This window comes from Dreissena polymorpha, chromosome 5 (genome assembly GCF_020536995.1).
Source record: "Dreissena polymorpha isolate Duluth1 chromosome 5, UMN_Dpol_1.0, whole genome shotgun sequence".
In the NCBI taxonomy this organism is placed as follows: Eukaryota; Metazoa; Mollusca; class Bivalvia; order Myida; family Dreissenidae; genus Dreissena; species Dreissena polymorpha.
In genome coordinates this window covers 29,515,861-29,535,858 of record NC_068359.1, presented here as the reverse complement: position 1 = coordinate 29,535,858, position 19,998 = coordinate 29,515,861, and the positions used below count along the sequence as shown (strand labels likewise).

General features: G+C 35.6%; 1 protein-coding gene across 1 annotated transcript; it reads right to left on the bottom strand.

Moving 5' to 3' along the window:
- Positions 1-9,367: 9,367 nt before the first annotated feature.
- LOC127831949 (m7GpppX diphosphatase-like) lies at positions 9,368-19,318 on the bottom strand. The gene is made up of 4 exons (XM_052357037.1): positions 18,748-19,318; positions 13,914-14,059; positions 11,952-12,176; positions 9,368-9,813 (listed from the first exon to the last, which is right to left on the bottom strand). The coding sequence occupies exons 1-4, from the start codon at positions 19,061-19,063 to the stop codon at positions 9,538-9,540; spliced, it is 963 nt and encodes a 320-aa protein (XP_052212997.1). The 5' UTR covers positions 19,064-19,318; the 3' UTR covers positions 9,368-9,537.
- Between the last annotated feature and the right edge of the window lie 680 nt (positions 19,319-19,998).

The window sequence follows — 19,998 nt, the reverse complement described above, 5'->3', positions numbered from 1 at the left end:
AAAAAAATCGTAGTCTCTTAAACCACAAGGGTAAGGAGTATTGACTTGGGTGTGTGTCATGTATGGTTGTTTTCTACATTAGGACTCAGCTTGTTAACACCATGCCCCAGGGTCAAAATTTGCCCAAGTCTAGTGGTCACTTGTTGTTTTAATCTGGTCATATTACAAAAAATCTGTAAAGAATGATCAACAAGAGATGTGTTTGTCAGAAACACAATGCCCCCTACTGCGCCACTTTGATTTATTGATTTATTTATTAGCTCGGCGTTTTCGGAGAAAACCCCGAGGTATTGTCATAGCCAGCTCATCGTGTCATCTGACGTCCGTGTCGTGCTAAAACCTTAACATTGACTCTAAAATCAAAGTGCTTCCACCTACAACTTTGAAACTTCATATGTAGATGCACCTTTAAAGCTTGTTACTTCTCTTAGATTTGTTTTTTTGACCTTTGACCTTGAAGGATGACATTGACCTTTCACCACTTAAAATTTGCAGCTCCATGAGATACACATGCATGCAAAATATCAAGTTGCTATCTTCAATATTGCAAAAGTTATGGCCAATGTTAAATTTTGACGCAAACAAACAAACAAACAAACAGACAGGGCAAAAACAATATATCTACCCAGTATAGACTGGGGGACATAAAAAGTATATATTTTTCCCAAATGGGGCCTAAATATTCAATTGAAGGTTTCCAAAAAAAGAGTCCAAAATGTATTTGTTTAAAGAAGTCTAAACATGGTATTCATCTCCAAAGCCAGCTCTATAAGTTGAACCTTAGAAAATATAATATTGAAATCACTTTTATTATCAGTTTTGTAAGCATTAAATCAACAACATATATTTCCCAATTTTAGTCAAAACTTAAAGGGACGCAATTTTTCCCAATCCAAAGGGACCCGGCCACATTCCGAATACATGGGTGAAAGTTTTCCGGGTTAACCCGGAATTCCGGTTTTTGGATGGCCGCCGAGGTCATTTTTCCAAATCGCGTAAATCCGTTGAGAAATTCTGGGGGGGGGGGGGGGGGGGTAGGCACCCTATAGATAGCAGGCGCCAGTTCAAGTACCTCGATAAAACCCGCCCGCAATGCATTCAAAAAAACCAGATCAGGTATTTATTAATTGCAACACACAAAAATCAAGCAATCTGTATTCCTGAAAATTTAATCATTTGTCTTTATTGCGTCACGCGTAAAATATTTATCCGTTAATGATATGCACAACGGTTCTGCTACAAACTACTTCTGACCAATCAAAAATAATTACTCCATCGTTGGATACGCCTTTAACCAATCGCTATTGTTCACCTTCACATGGTATATTTTTTGATTGGATGAAGGTGTGGTTTCGTTGATTTATTCACAACTGTCACACAATTTATGCATAATCGTTTCGTTAATACATAGATCTTATCTGAGTAAAGATTTCATTCATTGTTTGATTATAATAATATTACGCACTCACCCTGGGTTATTAAAAAGTGTAATTGGACATATTAAATACACAATTACTTTCGATTATCTGCTGAGTGTTATTAGATATGACGTTTTTCCAGAATGCAGAAAATATTCCTCGGGTATCTCGTGATTTACGTATATGTATATAACAGTCGAATAGCGAGCGATGCGAGTGTTGGTAAATTCACGTGTTTCATGCATAATGGCGAAAGCGTTTTTGATTATTTGAGAGCAAGTTACAATTATTTTGACCATATAATGAATTTCTGCGTTCAAGATTTTAACGAATTTTCACATCAATAGCACTAACATGTGAATACAAAAATATATGCTCATAATCTAAACGCTGAAAGTTATTACGTTAAATGGGAAACTAATTTGTGAAATATATATTAAGTTCGAAATAATCAATGATATGTTATTATGATTTTGAACAATAAAACAATACTGAGTCTTTACAGTTACACAGTAACATTTCATATTTCATGTTGATAGAGACATTAAGGAAATAGGACGCAACTTCAATCAGGATGATAGGATAGATAATGGGTATTGGACTAAAGTTTTTGGACTATCTTTTGATAAAGAACGATTTCCTTTTCTGAAAAAACTTGTGGCATCACTACTTACAGTGTTTTCTGGGCCATTGATTGAATCCACATTCAATATCATGGATGACATTGTGGAAAAAGATCGAACAAAATTAACAGTCAAGAACTATGAGGCTGTTGCTATAGTGAAGACTGCCTTGAAAAGGAAGAAAGTCCGAAGCGTAAAATTGAAAGTAACCAACAGTATGGCCAAAAGCTGCATTTATGCATACGCTAGTTATCAAGGTTACTTAAAAGAAAAGAAGGAACATGAAGAAGCAAAACGAAGAGAACAACTTGACAAATCTGTAAACCTCTTGAAGGCTAAAAGAGCAAAGCAACTAGCAAATTTGATGAGACGGACGCAGAAAAACATTAATCAGAAAAGGAAAAGTATAGATTCAGCAACTGGCGGCAGTGAACGAGGAAGATGGAAAAGAATCAAACTTATTTAACACATTACTGCATATATATTCACTTATGTATTCCTGTAGCAGTGGAATTAAGAAATGTTTTCTAATAATTTAAAATGAAATTGTTATTTTTGTAATCACCAATTACGATCTGCTGATGCTTGTACAAATCATAAAATTATAGAAGTGCAAATTTGTGAAAGCAATTTTGCCATAGAGGGCTTATTTGAATAAAATACCTTAACTTATTTTTCTGAACACATTTTTATCTGGCAACTTCTAATAACGAATGTTTTGTCATAGTGCTTATCTTTTCAATATGAGCATATTGTTTTTGCAATTAATTATTGTCCTCTGTTGATGCTTTCTAATTTGACCAGACATAAACTTTTAAAAGGAATAATGGGTTTATTCAGCTTAGTCATTTAGGGAACTTTATAGAACACAAAATATGAAAATGTCATGTCAAAACTAATTTCTTCCTATATACTCAGTTTAGTTCATCTGCATCTGATGACTTAAAACATTAAGACCAAAGAAGCATTCCCAGAGACAAGGAATTTCAACTTTTGGTAAAAATTTTCTGTTACATTTCAAAATTAATGTAATTTTGGTATCACTAGATGGTCTTTTGAAGTATCATGAGAAGTACTTTTTCCTTACTAAAAATGGTTTCCAAAAAGCTAAATTCCTGCAGCTTCGGGGGGCTTCGCCCCCCAGGCCCCCCCCACCAGGGCTTTGCCCTGGACCTACCTGGGGGCCCTAGCGGCCCCCAAGACCCCCAGCAAAATTTTCAGGTTTTAGAAAATTTTCAACTTTCACCCATGCGAATATGGTTAAAAAAACACTGCACTACCCTCTTAGCCATGATAACATGTGCATTTGAGATATTTCTCTATTTTGAAAAGTATTCGCTTTTTTCCAAAACGGCGTTTTTCAACATAACAGTTTGGATTGCAAATTTATGAAATCAAGGATATTTCCATGGAAAAGAACAAAACATAAAAAGACTTTTTGTTAATGATGAAAACAGGTTGGTTACATGCTGTCTGCAGCTATATTCATTATATAAATTATTGGTGAAGCTATAGTTCCAAAAATTTATTTAAAAAATGCACAAGAATTTCCATTTTTTTAGCTCACCTGAGCAGGTTGTGCTCATGTTGAGCTTTTGTGATCGCCTTTTGTCCGTCGTGCGTCGTCAACATTTTGCCTTGTGAACACTCTAGCGGCCACATTTATTGTCTGATCTTCATGAAATTTGGTCAGAACATTTGTCCCATTGATACCTCGACTGAGTTCGAAACTGGGTCATGCTGGGTCAAAAACTAGATCACTAGGTAAAAAAAAAAGAAAAACCTTGTGAACACTGTAGAAGTCACATTTGATGCCCAGCTTCATGTAACTTTGTCAAAATGTTTGTCTAAATGATATGTTTGTTGAGTTCAAAAATGGCTCCGGTCCGTTGAAAAACATGGCCGCCAGGGGGCGGGGCAGTATTCCTTATATGGCTATAAAGAAACCTTGTGAACACTCTAGAAGTCACAATTTTTGCCCAATCATCATGAAACTTGGTCAAAACATTGGTTTCATTGATATCTCGGATGAGTTCGAAAATGGTCCATATCGGTGAAAAAACATGGCTGCCAGGGGGCGAGGCAGTTTTCCTCATATGGCCATAGTAAAACCTTGTTAACACTCTAGAGACCACATTTATTTCCAATCTTCATGAAATTTGGTCAGAAGATTGGTCTGTATGATATCTTGATTGAGTTCGAAAATGGTTACATTTGCTTGAAAAACATGGCTGCCAAGGGGCGGGGCATTTTTCCTTATATGGCTATATATGGCTATAGAAAACCTTGTGAACACTGTAGAGACCACATTTATTGTCCAATCTTCATGAAATTTGGTCAGAAGATTGGTCTCAATGATATCTTGGATGAGTTTGAAAATGGTTCTGGTTTGTGGAAAAACATGGCCCCCAAGTAGCATGAACCAATGATTTTTGTAAACATAAATAATTGATGTCAAATGCCTGCAGGAATAATATTTAAGGTATTAGAAAGCATTTTCTTTTTGTTTAAATGGATTACTTTGAAAATTCTATTTTTTATGAATTTTTTAGCAACAAGGGGTAATGAACTTTAAAATAATTTTATTGAATTTCTAACCAAAAACTGGTACCATGGCAATACTGTATGAAATGCACACTTTTCTTCAAAACAATCCAAATTCTAATGCTTTTTCTTGATAAAATATCTCCTATACTAACTAGAAATACCACTTTTGATCAGAAAATTAATACAAAAAGATGTTTTAGTTGTTTTTAATTTCAATAAGCATACTGTTTACGTTCTGTTCATATCTTCCTAACAATCTGTTATGTCATCATTTTTATAGGACAATATTTAATGTATTGTGTTTTATAATTTTGAAATGAAAACATTAATATTGTTTAAGACTAATAAACAAAACATACTATTTAAAAGTGATTTTTGTTGTAATTATTGGCATTTTATTTTACATGTGTAGCAAGTTTAGGTAAATCTTAACCTATGTATTTTTTTCAAACTATATATATATACAATTAACATTTTTGTACCAAAAATGTGTTATAAGATGAAAGTTTCTCAACAAAAATAACTAAAAATATATAATAACTCAAGTTTAAACATATGTGTGTCATTATTTCAAAAATAAGTGGGTGGCTGAAGCTAAAGTAATTGATAAAACAATCATAAGGATAAACTGAAGTATGATTTTTCAATGGTTTATGCGCTAAATTTGAGATGTCTTTTCTAGCAGTAATATAAAGTGTTCCTGACCAAAATGAATGTTATATTACTTTCAAATCATTTATGTATTGGTACACAACAAGAAAGTGGTAGAATATTTGCGGAAAACATAAGAATTTTTGACGATACTTGTCTGCTGAAATTTACCGAGATGTTCCGGAAATGACCGATCGTCGGTTTCCGAAAATAATACATGTCGTGGTTTCTGAAAAACAAAATGGATGTACCCAAAGATTATGGTGTTATTGACTATTACTGGTTGATAAATGTATGATTTTGCTTCTTATTTGAAAAAGTGATGCTTTCAAGGCTGATAAATTTGAAATATGACAGCTATTCGGTCGTTTGGCCTTTGTTTGTCAATACATCTGTACGATCAGTAATTTCCGTAACCGCTCGTAAAATTGTAGCAGACACAAGTTTTAATCACAATACTTATGTTTTCCACTTATATTCGACCACTTTCTTGTTCAATACCAATACATAAACGATTTCAAAGCAATATTTTATTGATTTCAGCAAGTAACACCGTCTATAACCGCGAAAAAAAACATTCCGAACTTTTTGATTTACGATTTTCTAAATAGCTTGCATAGAGCATGGCAGTGAATGTTATGCAAGATAAATGTCTCTACTTTCTTGATTGGATTATTTCAGACTGTTTAATCCAATCAGAAAAGAGATAATAAGATAATAAAGAACCACTTTTTGGTTACTGCCGATTTGTGACATCACGAGTTGCCTCCCTTGTTGGTTCATGCTACCCCTAGCGGATGTGGCATTTTTCCTTATATAGCTATAGTTAAACCTTGTTAACACTCTAGAAGCCGTATTTATTGTACGTTCATCATGAAACTTTGTCAGAAGATTTTCCCAATGATATTTTGGACAAGTTCGAAAATGGTTCCAGTTGCTTGAAAAACATGGCCACCCGTGGGCAGGGCATTTTTCCTTATATGGACTTATGAATCTTCATGAAACTTTGTCAGTATATTTGTTTAAATGATATCTTGGATGTGTATGAAAATGGTTCTGGTCTGTTGAAAAAGGTGGCTGCCAGGGTGTTCACTAGTCATGAAAGTTGGTAAGAACATTTTGTTCTAATGACATATTGGGCTGCACAGAACACGTCAGTTCCTTTGAATCTCAGGTGAGCGACTTTGGGCCTTTCAGGCACTCTTGTTTTAATTTCTACAGCTAAAAGAGTGCAGTGTATTTATTTGTTTACTGTTTCTTATTTGTTTTATACACAAAAGCGTAATAAATTGAGGACAAACATACATTTCAAGTTTTTTTCTCATAAGTATAGAAAATGTCCCCAAGATTTCATGAGCTTTGATACTTTTTTGACACCTCAACATAATTATTTATATGGACTGTCAAGTGGAACAGTATGGGCTACAGCAGCAGACATGAACATTCCTTTAACTGTGACCTTGACCTTTCCCCTTCGACAATAGGCATTATACATAACAAATGCTGTGGTCATCATGGCAATACTAATCTAGAAAATTATATTTACCGGTAAATCCTTCTGATCATTAAAGGTTTCAGTATGAAAAATAACTTTTGACTTTATATTGTGACAAAAACGGGAAGAGGACAATTACAACGAGCGAGGCATTGTATAGGGGAGATAACCCTGGGTTATGGTTAGGTTAGGGTTAGGGGTCGGGTTAGGGTTAAGGTATGGGTTAAGGCTAACCCTAACCCAAACCCGACCCATGCCTCGCTTGTTGTCGTTGTCCGCTTCCCAACAAAAACCGTTCACAGAGGAGTGCAACACATCATCTTGTCATGGAATATGAACATTAGAATTCAGGTTGACATACTTCAAGGCATTTCAATGTTAAAGAGTGGAAACAATAATGAATGAGCTTTGACCTTAAATAGTTTTCATTGGTTAAAAATGATATTTAAACGTGGGAGTTTGTATGCAATAATTTTTCAGGTCATGAGAAGTTAAAATCCAAATTAAAATTAAAATCATATAATGCATATAAAGGTTGCATGGAGGAAAAACCTTTGACCTTGAAGGATGACCTTGACCTTTCACCACTCAAATATGCAGCTCCATGAGATTTACATGCATGCCAAATATCAAGTTGCTATCTTCAATATAGCAAAAGTTATGGCCAATGTTAAAGTTTTCGGACGGACGCACAGACTGAGACAGACTGACGGTCAGTTCAACTGCTATAATTATGCCACCCTGCCAGGCATAAAAAACGCATGATAACTAACCTTGATTGTCGGCCTTGAATTTTCACCTAAGAGAATGGTAGTTTTATGCATCAACTAATCTGGTCTTGGAGAATATTATTCTCTGAAGTTATATTAAATCCTCTCACATGTCTTAGAGCAGAAACATTAACAGATGACCTTTGACCTTGCATATTGACTTTCAACCAAGAAGCAGTTTAGATGTATGCAAGACATTTTGGGGGCATAAGGGAGTAATAATCCAAAGTTAAGATTAAACTCTGTACAAGTTTTAATGTACATTTGCACAGATATGACAACAGAGCGCCATAAATGACTTAAGTAGCTCACCAGAGTTAAACTCACAATGCTAGTGGTTTGGTGCTAAAAAGACTGCTGACTTACCTAGTTTCTAACTGACAGAAACTCTGTAGAAATATAAGCATAATTTTCTGACAATCTTTCATGGGGCAATTAATTTGACAAGTTTTCCTGTTTTTAGCTCGACTATTATATATGAAATATATATAGCGGAGCTATCCTACTCACCCCGGCGTCTGCATTAGCGTCTGCGTTAGCGTGCAAATGTTAACGTTTTCGTACTACCCCAAATATTTTCTTTGTCCCTTGACATATTACTTTCATATTTTGCATACTTGTTTACCAACATGACCCCAACCTATAAACAAGAGCAGACAACTCTATCAAGCATTTTGTCATAATTATGGCCCCTTTTCCACTTAGAATATGCAGCAAATGTTAAAGTTTGTGTACTACCCCAAATATTTTCAATGTCCCTTGACATATTGCTTTCATATTTTGCGTGCTTGTTTACCATCATGACCCCAACCTATAAACAAGAGCATACAGCTGTATCAAGCATTATGACAGAATTATTGCCCCTTTTATACTTAGAATATGCATATTATTGATAAATCTAAGTTAAACTTTGCATACTACCCCAAATATTTCCTATATCCTTTGACATATTGCTTTTATATTTTGCATACTTGTTTACCAACATGACCCCAACCTATTAACAAGAGCAGACCACTGTATCAAGCATTTTGACAAAATTACGGCCCCTTTACACTTAGATAATTGAACAATTTGCTTGAATTGCCATAACTTCTTTATGATCACATTTAATTATTACTTTGACAAAACAACACTTACCTGAATACCACAATGGATTCCACCCAAACAATACCCCAGGCCCCTACCTAGAATCCCCCCCCTTTTTTTAAACATCATCTAATAAATATCCACACCCCACATTATACCCCCTCTCACCCCCCAACCCCCCCCCCAATTTTTTTAACATCTAATAAATTACCCCACCCCACATTATACCCCCCTCTCACCCCCCTACCCCATCCTCCCCCCCCCCCCCAATTTTTTTTAACATCATCTAATAAATTACCCCACCCCACATTATACCCCCCTCTCACCCCCCATACTCCCCCCCCCCCCCCCTCCAAATTTTTTTTTTCCCTTTTTTTTTTTTTTTTTGAAAGATCGTCTAATAAATGACCACACCCCACATTATACCCCTTCTCAACCTCCCCCCCCCCCCCACCCCCCCCCCCCAAAAAAAAATAATAAATATATTTTTTGTCTTTTTCTTATTTCTGAAAGATCGTCTAATAAATTATTGGATATGAACAATTTCCCCATGATGGCTTACGTTATACTGTCAAGCACTTGAGTAGTCGAGCGCGCTGTCCTCTGACAGCTCTTGTTTGATACCATGGCAATGGATGTTTTTGTGATATTCATCTGTTTTCACGTCATAGTTTAAGGATTTTCACAGGAACATTTATGCCAGGGTTGATGAAATTCAACTAAGCCCTTTTATAGGTCATAGCAGACAGGAAATTACCAGAATAGCTCACACAAGCGCACTTTTTGCATTTTATGCCTAGAAATGTCTTCAAACATATTGCTAAAATTTTGTAAAGAAATAATAAAAACTGCAGAAACAGAATAGCGGACTTTCAACTCTGTATAAACACAAACAATGATTTATCAGATCAAGAAAATTTAAGTTAGTAAAGGTCAGTTAGAATAACTTATGATTTGTCAAAATATCCACTGTCTTTGTATTTCTTGTACAAATCATCCTCCTCACGGACGGTGAATGTGAGAGTTTTGCGCTGATAAAAGTTGCTGGCTATTTGGATGTTGTCTATGACGTCTATCAGCATGTGAGCCCTGTCAGCCCCCATGCCGGGTGCCTCACACTGCACATGGGCGAAGTGTACATGCAGGTGGTAGTACGAGGGCTGGTAGTGCAGGTACACATGCACCTGGCTGGACGGCACTCCAAACCTCTCTTTTATGGCATCCTGCAACACACACTGCATGTGGAGATGTGTATTTATACTACAAGAAGCTATGGTATTACCAATATAAGAATCTTTTATTGGGGCAAAACTTTTGACAAATACAAGCAAGAGTGCCATTTTCACAAAGATACATCCGTGCATTTTTTTTTTCTGGAAAAAGTTGGAGAAAGTTTCAATTTATTTCTCTTACTTTACCTTTAACCAAAAATTGACCATCCACCTAAGGTTATAATATGCACCATTCAGTTAAGAATTAAATAGCTTTTTTCTGCATTTCATTGGTGTATGAACTGTCGGGTAAAATTACGCCTAATTTGCATAAACGCCGACGGTGTTTATGCATAAATTAGGTGTATTTTTCCAGACATTTCATACGCCGATGAAATGCAGAAAAATGCTATTCAATTCTTAAACTTAAAACACAAAATGATCTTAAAGCTGAAATTCTATCGTGGTAAGGGTCATAAAAGTCCTTTTTAATCCAGCGTATGAATCTATTTACAGTTTCGGTTTCATCTCCGTCAAATGGGTATATCGTTGAAGTTAGCGCAAAAATATAACGTCATTTCGCTATTGACCAATAAAAAACAACACCATTCAGTTTCGTGCAAAACATAACGTCATTTGGCAATGAATTAGCGCCATGAATATTCATGTTTAAATTTGCATTTGACGTGGGTTCATTGGAAAATGAAAAACCGGTAAGGTGAACAAATTATCCAATCGAAATGCAGCATTCATATGAAAGTGACAGAAGTTGTAATTATTATGCCTTTAACTACTGCAAAATCCTTCTCAAGACTATGTTTTGAAAATTCCTTCGACCTTGATCTCTGATTTTGACCTTCAACCAAGGAACTTGGTTCCTACAGGCACTACTGGAACTTGGTTCCTACAGGCACTACTGGAACTTGGTTCCTACAGGCACTACTGGAACTTGGTTCCTACAGGCACTACTGGAACTTGGTTCCTACAGGCACTACTGGAACTTGGTTCCTACAGGCACTACTGGAACTTGGTTCCTACAGGCACTACTGGAACTTGGTTCCTACAGGCACTACTGGAACTTGGTTCCTACAGACACTACTGGAACTTGGTTCCTACAGGCACTACTCAATCTCAACTTCCTGATCACCTCTGCAAAGTTTTTTCAAAATTTATCAATGCTGGCCAAAGTGATGCTTGACAAAGAGTCCAGTAAAAATGACTTTAATTTCACCATGAATCTTCTCCTTGGACCCTGGTTCATGCGCATGACACTTTGTCTCATCATGGTGATCACTTGTGGCAAGTTGCATGAAAATCCTTCCATGCTGTTGAAAATATTAAAATTTCCCTATTAACCTTGAATTTGTGACCTTGATCTTGGACCTGGTTCTTGCGTGTGACAATCAATTTCCTCAATCTGATCACTTATGACAAGTTATTTGAAATTCCATCCATGCTGTACAAAGTTGTGCTGCAGATATTTCCTCTGCCTGACCGCCCACAGCATGGGTGTTCCCATAGTACCGCTGTTGTTTTTTTCATGCAATTATGAAATATTTAATTATGAATTAGAATACAAGCAAAGTAGTACCATGAAAATGATGATTTGATTTCCTACCCAAAACATTTTTGTAAGGATTAATAGAGATTGTATAATGATGAATCATAGTCGTGCAGGGTGACTAACATTTTTGGGAATTTCACACCCCTGGTCGGAATGTATAAGAAGCACATCGTGTAGCATGCTTATATTTCAAGTACTGATTTAAATATAAGACTAACCTTTGAGACAGAGACACAGGTTTCAGCAAATGATACCCATTTGTCACACATTTAACACTGTTAGATGAATGATTAAGTTACAGTCTGCCGAAGCTGCATGATGCAAAAATTTTAGCACTGACCTGTGTTTGTGACCTGGAAAATTGTATATGACCCAGATCTTTGTATGTGACCATGACCTTTGTATTTGAACTTGACTTTTGTATTTGAACTTGACTTTTGTATTTGAACTTGACTTTCGTGTGTGACATGGACCTTTGTTTGCCACCTGGAATATTGCATGTGAATTCTGTCCTTTTTGAAACTATGATTAATTATTGACCGTCAACAACAGAAATAGTGTATACAACGGAAGGTAAAGAACTTACCAGGCCTTTGTGTAGAATATTGTTTAAGAGAGGCAAGCTGTCTGCAGTAAGGTCCCGCAAGGATTTCACCTCATGTTTATGTACAATGGCCACTAGATACAAGGACCGTGTGTCCTTACAGTCCCATTTCATGTCAGGCAGGAGCACAAAGCCCTGCTCTGGGTCGGGGTCTTCAAACACTATCCTGTCTGCCTCCTTCTTCTTGCCCAGTATATTGTACACCCACTAAAAATAGACATTCAATATTTAACCCATTTATGCCTAGTGGACTCTCCCATCCTTCTAAATTGGATCAATTTATTTCCAAAATTAGAGATGTCTAGTATATTTATTTCTATATTTAGAATATTTCTTACAGAAATTCCTTAAAGGAAACAGCGCAGACCCTGATGAGACGCCGCATTATGTGGCGTCTCATCTGGGTCTACGCTGTTTGCCAACTCCTTTTTTCTAGACGCTAGGCATAAATGGGTTAATCATGTTCAGCTAATTCTCAATATTTATAGATACACTTAGCATAAAAGGACCCAATACATGTGGACTACAGTGAGTTCTGTATGTTAAAGTCACAGACACATATATATTGGATAAAAGGTTAAATATAATTCAAATGAATCAATTCTTGTAGTTTTACTGGAAATTATCACTAAATGATTTTATGGAAAAAAAATAATATAATACTTGGTGTTATTCAATACCATTAGAGATTTTCATAATGATCAAAGCACATTACTTAGGTTTGCTAAATGGGCGTGAACAGCACAAAGCACTCAGCTTCAACAGGAGTAGACTGTGTGTTGTAAGGGCATGTCATGTATCAGAGTAAACACAGGTTAAAAGCAGCAGTAAAAGATAATCTTGATAAGAAATATCAAATTAACTTACAGTCGACTATACAATGTACTGGATTTTATTTTTCTTTCTTCGGTCATACTGGTTTTTATTTTTGTTTCTTATCACGTTTGCTGATAAAAAAAATATTCACAAGTTATGAGATTTATATAACAAGTTATAAAATAAATGTATAAAAATATAATAATCTAAGTAATGCAATATGATCAGACATTTTCCTTTAGACGCCGTTTTTTCAATAGGCAGGAACAATTTTTCCTTCGGCCAAGATATAATATTAACAAATACAGTATTATGATAATTAATTAATTTGGTTTTTACTCCCAAACTAGCCTTAATGACAGCAGCGTATTTTAATTAAAGAGATCATGAAAAACACGAGCCGTTTAATTGTATTTTAAGTTATATTAAAGTATCGAGTTTGTAACACTTCGGAAAAGTAATTCATCTAGACAACTAATAGTCTATAAAAACGGAAGTAACCATTTTGTCTTCTTATTACTTTATTATTGTCACTGTGACCATGACCTTTGACCTAGTGACCTGAAAATCAATAGGGGTCATCTGCAAGTCATGAACAATGTACCTATGAAGTTTCATGATCCTAGGCCAAAGCGTTCTTGAGTTATCATCCGGAAACCATTTGGTGGACGGACCGACTGACCGACCAACATGGCAAAACAATATAACCCCTCTTCTTTGAAGGGGGCATAAATATGACTTCTAATGTCAACAACGATTCATTTTAGCCCTCTCAGGAAAACTGCCCTGTATGTTTTTCAATGGACCAAAACCATTTTTAAATGAGTCATTATAAAAACAAATGTTCTGACCAAGGGACTTGCCAGATTCATAAGGAGTGTAACATTTTATATTTTGGACATGAGGATTTTTTAAACTTCAAAATCATAAAAAGTAGACACTACCATACTATATCATAAAATATGCAATTCCTAAAAAAAAGTGTGTGTGTTTTGGGGTGAGGTGGGGAGTGGGGCTTTCTATTAAATACTTCACAAAGAAAGAAATGTCTTTTGATTTGAAAACATCTTCATGGAACACATTGAGAGCAAAACCAGTTGATGTAACAAACAGCTATTTTTTGCCCACCTGAATACTGAACTGTTTGCTTATGATCAAAGGTAAAGTAATATTTGTGTAGAGTTCTGGAGTCTCATGTACAACATAGCATGGCTGGTCGGTGTACTTTTTGATGTGCTTCTCAGTGGCAGGATGGATCACAGTGGCCCGAATGGCTGCAAAATAACAACAAATGTGTAGGCATACCACACACTGTGGAAATAGCATTTTATAAAAGTGATAAGGACTATAAATTTCTAATAATATTAAAATATTTAAATATAAATAATATCTCATATTGAAAGCCTATAAACACTCAAAATCAACTTATATTTTGTATAATATTTTGAACAAGAGATGTGTTTGTCAGAAACCCTATTGCGCCGCTTTGAAATATTTTTTAAAAAAAATTACCTTTGACCTTGAAGGATGACCTTGACCTTGAACTTCCACCACTCAAAATGTGCAGCTTCATGAGAACGCTGCTTTGAATTTTTTTTTAATTATTTTTTTGATCTTGAAGGATGACCTTGACCTTGAAATTCCACCACTCAAAATGTGCAGCTTCATGAGATACACATGCATGCCAAATATCAAGTTGCTATCATCAATATTGCAAAAGTTATGGCCAACATTAAAGTTTTTTTTCGGACGGACGGACAGACTGACATACTGACGGACAGTTCAACTGCTATATGCCACCCTAACGGGGGCATAAAAATAAAGTTAACACATACAAAATCAGTGTTCCTTATAGCAATAGCCAAAATGTCAACTCTAGATGTGGTCTGGTAACATAGATTTAACGCGATAAAAAATGCTCGTTTTTATTTTTGTGTGTGACAATATATCTGAACATTTACGAGCAAAGGCGAAATTGGCTTTGGGCAGCGTCAGAAGCATGACATAGTTCTCATGAATACCTTGTTCTTCTGACGCTGCCCAAAGCCAGTCTCGCATTCGCTCCTTAATGTTTGGATTTTGTGACGGGAAATTCGCATGGAATTTGTTGTGGCACAAAAAATAAAAACAAGTTTGTATCGCGTTAAATCTATGTTACTAGCCTATACATTTTTTTATGGTTTTAAATGGTCTGTTACATAACAGGGAGCTTCTCATGGAAAAAAACGTCCTCGTTAAAAAAAAGTGTTATTATAGCTAAGGTATTAAAGTTTCCATTGGTCTGTTTTTGTATGTCTCTGTATGAGTTAAACTCTTGTTTAACATCAAATGATTTGCTGAGATTCGTTTTCCCTACTCAGTGAGATCCATCTATTTCTGATAAGGACAGACCAGAACCGACAGACCAGAACCAATCACATCGAGAACTTGAAAATTAGTTTGTCAGTGGTTTCAGATTTTTGTCATGTATATCAGAGACACAAATGTAATGGAGCCTGTAATTGATCCTCGAGTTTTGAATCTTTTGATTCTTATAGGCCTATATTGGCCTTCAAATAGGTGTTTTGCACACTCAGCTGAGCTTTTTATTGCTAGTGAGCTTCCAGTTTAGAAGTTAATTTTGAAATTACAATCTAAATCACATTTTCTGCGATTGTTTCACTATTGGTTTGAAATGTAGCTACTAATGTGTCAGATATGTTTTAATTGCTTCTTCAGAAAGAGATATTGTTGGTTCATGGACTGTGCATTGGGCGACTACATGATTTAATGAATAATTTCGTAGCTTGAGGTCGTTCATGAGGTTGTGATGGGACCAAATAAGTGCTCGCGGACTTTACTTTCTATGATCAGAGGTCTCTAGTATTTTTTACAGTTACCAGAAATCGAAAAAACGCTTAGTCTGGCAGTTTTAACTTTTTGAACCAGTAAGAATATTGTCATACATCCTGACTAAATCCAAGATATTAATCACAACTGATTTGACCATCAAACAAAAGTACTGCGTGATGATGGTAGATCAAACATTTAAATAAAAAGATTTGTATGCTTAATCACTTGTAAAGTCCATAACATGCGATCAACACTATCAATAACATATTTCAGGTCACTTTAGGATGGAACAATCACATCTGAGTTCTCTTCACAACTATCAGAACTTCAACTTAAACTCTCACCTTATCTTGACAATAAAAGCATTTTGATTATTTAAACATTAATTCACATCTAGCTACATGATACATAAACCAAAAATGATCTCGTTACCCCGGATGGCAGGGAGTTGCAACTTTTTTGCAGGCTTTTTTCATGTTAACTCCAATTGAAACATAAACAATGTTCTGGCAATAAACACAAACAGATCATAAATGTATCCCTATTGCCCAAATTAAAACAACTGACATGATATAGTATCAGCCATTTTTTTGCCCAATTGTGAAACATACTTGTACCAGCCCAATTGGGAAAAATTTGCACGAAAAATCCTGAAATCGGGAAAAATTTGCGTTGTGAAATCTTCACATTTGGAAATTGGTGTACATGTATTTGATTTTTTGCTCACAAATACTTTAAAATTGATAACTAAGTGTTGTAAAATTGCCAATATTATATTTACTTAGGTTCAAGCCATAGAGCTGCATAGGGAAACTAACTAAATGTTGCATTTTATTTATAAAAAAATAAAAATAAACAACAGATGTGTTTGTCAGAAACACAATGCCCCCTACTGCACCGCTTTGATTTTGTTTTTTTGACCTTTGACCTTGAAGGATGACCTTGACCTTTCATCACTAAAAATGTGCAGCTCCATGAGATTCACGTGCATGCCAAATATCAAGTTGCTATCTGAAGGGACATAGAAGTTATGAGCATTTTTCGAAACCTAAACGTGAAACCTAAAAGCAAAGTGTGACGGAAGGATGGACGGACGGTCTGATCACTATATGCCCTCCTTCGGGTGCATAAAAAAATACAAAATTGCCGAGTAAGCTGGTGTCATTAGGATATTAATCCAAGTTTCAAACATGTCAACAGTTCATGAAAATATGTCGTTGTTTTTTGCAATTGAAAACACCAAGTACCCGGTATCTGGAATTTGAAAATAAGCTCATTTATACATCGACTATCTCTGAAATCCTCCGCAAGATAGATCTGGTGTCTACTTAAATAGATTGCATTGTCATTGCAAAACTTAGGCTGATAATGGTTTTCTGTCAAGTTTTTGTTTTGAGCATGTTTTCACAAAGGACACGCTCATTGATCATGGATTTAATACGGACTTATAGACATACTTAAGACTTCTTCTTTAACACCTTTTTTGGCTTTATCAATTAAAATTTCGAACTGTATGCATGCACTCACAAAAGCTCAAATTCAATCAAGAAGAAGTAATAATTATAACAGTGTTTTTTCCACCATTTTGGGAATGGGGCCGGGACCCTTTGCATTGGGAAAATTCGCGTCATTTTGACTAAATTTGGAAAATTAGTATTGTTCTTTTTTTTCTAACAAATACTGTAAATTGAGAATAAAAGTGATATTTATAATATATTCACTAAGGTTTTACTTATAGAGCTTGATTTGAGATGAATAGCATGTTGAGATATAATGAAACAAAAATATCTTTTTTGAAAGTCTTCCATTGGGAATTTTCAGGTCTCATTTGGGAAAAATATATACTTTTTTCCATTGGGAATGGGTCCCTTTACAGGACCCAAATTTTAACCAAAAAAAACACTGTATAATGATCCAAAGGCGATTGATGTTTACAGTGCTAACTAAAATCAATAGCCATGGGCTGTGAAAAAAACATGCCTTGAAACCATGAAGCCTTAGAACTGTTAACTCCAGGTCAACTTGGCTAATTGAAGCTAAAGTGCCTAAGTTACAGTCGGTTGGTGTATAGCGGATTTTAGTGAGTAACGGATAGGTTAAACGTTTTTTGCAAAATACTTTTAATTTTGTTAAGATTTATAGTTTTCTATGAATTGAATACAAAAAGCCTATCAATGTTAAGTCGATTCATGTTTTTGTTGACGTGTGTCAATGTTTACAACTGTTTCTTTTTTCGAAAGCAAAACAAGGTCACGTTATGTACGCACCGTTTTTGTGACGACAGGAAAAGTGCAGACGAATGGTTTCTTGAATTTTGCAGCTTTTGTTTGGTAAACATAATGTTCATTGATGTAATATTTTAGTATTATGTGTCCTTTACAAAAGTAAGAATGCTCAGAAACCAAATTGATGCGTACCATATAAAATAAGCATGAAAGCTGCAACGTGGGATTTAGTGAATAACGGACATGTGGATATAAACTCAATTGAAGTTGTCCAATACACATGTGGTTAGCGTGTGGCTATGATATTAATTACTAAATTAGTGAAAATATCATTTTTAATGAAAAATAATCAAATTATAACGAAAAATCGATTTCTCTGAAAACATATTTTTCACTATCAAATCTATATATATAACAAGTTATTCAACTAAAAATTACCCGAATATAGGGTGCATCGCTTTTAACAGCCATTACTTCATCAATTGTGCAGCGATTTCCATGAACTTGGTCTTATTAAAGGCAGAAATGAATTTCCTTTCTGGAAATGTACAAATATTGCAATTATTTTTCAAAAATGCTGTGTCAAATTTCAAGAAATAACACGATACACATGTAATCTGATAAAGACCTAAGCCGTCCGGTAATGGCTGAATCAGTGTACCATGAAATTCGCGCTGTAAACAAATAATTTTTTTCGGAAATTTATAACCGCTGGCATGTTTCAATAGGCAAGACATGTGTCTATCTAGGTTTAATGGTTTAATTACTGATGCATGGTGTTTACGTTGAAATGAGACTCGAAGTCCTTAGCTATCCGTTATACACCAATCGACTGTAACGGAACGGCTTTGTAACATTTAACAGTTATTTCAATATACAGAGAAAATATTAATATAAGAACAAACCATTTTCAATAAGAGGAGGAAACGCGTCATATGTTCCATAGATGTCGTTCTTGAGTGTGTTGTTCAGTGTGGTCAGCTCGCTGAGGTAGTTGCCCAGATGACTCGCATCAAACGCCGTCTTCTCCAATAACACCACGGCATCCTCGCCAGCGATCTGACCATGTATCGTGGCCGTTTTACACCTGGGATTCTCGGCAATTACTTTATTAATGTTAAAATCTTTAAAGTTCTTTAAAACCGGCGGACATTTATCAACAATTTCATCCGAATTTTCTAGTTTTCTTTTCTTATTAAGCAAATCGCCGGTACCTTCCATTTTTGTTTCCCGTTTTACCTCCAATCAGAAGATTACCTGTGTTGGGTCATGATGGCCCAAGCTGGTAACGGTCCATACGAAACAAGACACGTACGCAATCACTCTCTTACACTGCGGTTCATTACATTCATTGCATGTATGTTGAGGCATGGACAACAACTCTGCTAGGAGAATGATACGCAATGCAAAGATGTTAATATGGCTCGATTATTAATTGTCGGATCGGATACTACTTACATGTACCCCAGGTACTCTTAACTCTTTCAGTGCTGGAACCGGATTTTGAAGGCCTTTGCAAACAGTTTGGATCCAGATGAGACGCCACAGAACGTGGCGTCTCATCAGGATCCAAACTGTTTGCTATTCTGGTAGTATTCTTTGAAAAAAATCGAAGAAAATGCTAATTTTAGAAATTCAGCAGACGACAAATTTCCCAGCATGCAAAGGGTTATTAAGTATACTTACCAGTACTCCGGGTACGGTGAATATACTAAAACGTACCCGGGAATTTTAACGCTAAATCGGTCGTTGTCGGCTATTTTTTCGGGATTGCCAGCGCGAGAACGTTTGTACCCTAAGGCTATGTTCTCATATTTAGAACTAACTTCCATATTCCTGTCAACATGTTAACATGTAAAAGTATAAAGAGCAGTGAAAGTGAGGCCTCACTTTAATGCATTGCATTTCAACCCGCGAGGTATCGGGTCAATTCGCGGCCAGTGTGTGTGAATGTCAGAGTTTATATACAGGTCATCGCTGCGTCTTCACGACTACCTTATGTGCTGACCGGAGTTCGCGCCCAGTAAAATAATCGTTATATAATAAAGACGCTATAGCGTGAACTAGGTGAACTGGAATTTTCTTTAGACCAGAAAGATGTTAAATGAAGATATCCAGCGATATAATTATGGTATGTCAATAATAGATTCTTAATG

What these genes read in the sequence shown, in the direction of transcription:
- LOC127831949 (XM_052357037.1), bottom strand. Translation starts at nt 19,063, where the DNA reads ATGGAAGGTACCGGCGATTTGCTTAATAAGAAAAGAAAACTAGAAAAT. An exon ending in TCCTCCTCTTATTGAAAATG is followed by an intron (nt 14,060 to 18,747) that starts GTTTGTTCTTAT and finishes GTTATTTTGCAG; the next exon opens with CCATTCGGGCCACTGTGATC. An exon ending in ATATTCTACACAAAGGCCTG is followed by an intron (nt 9,814 to 11,951) that starts GTAAGTTCTTTA and finishes TGTGTGTTGCAG; the next exon opens with GATGCCATAAAAGAGAGGTT.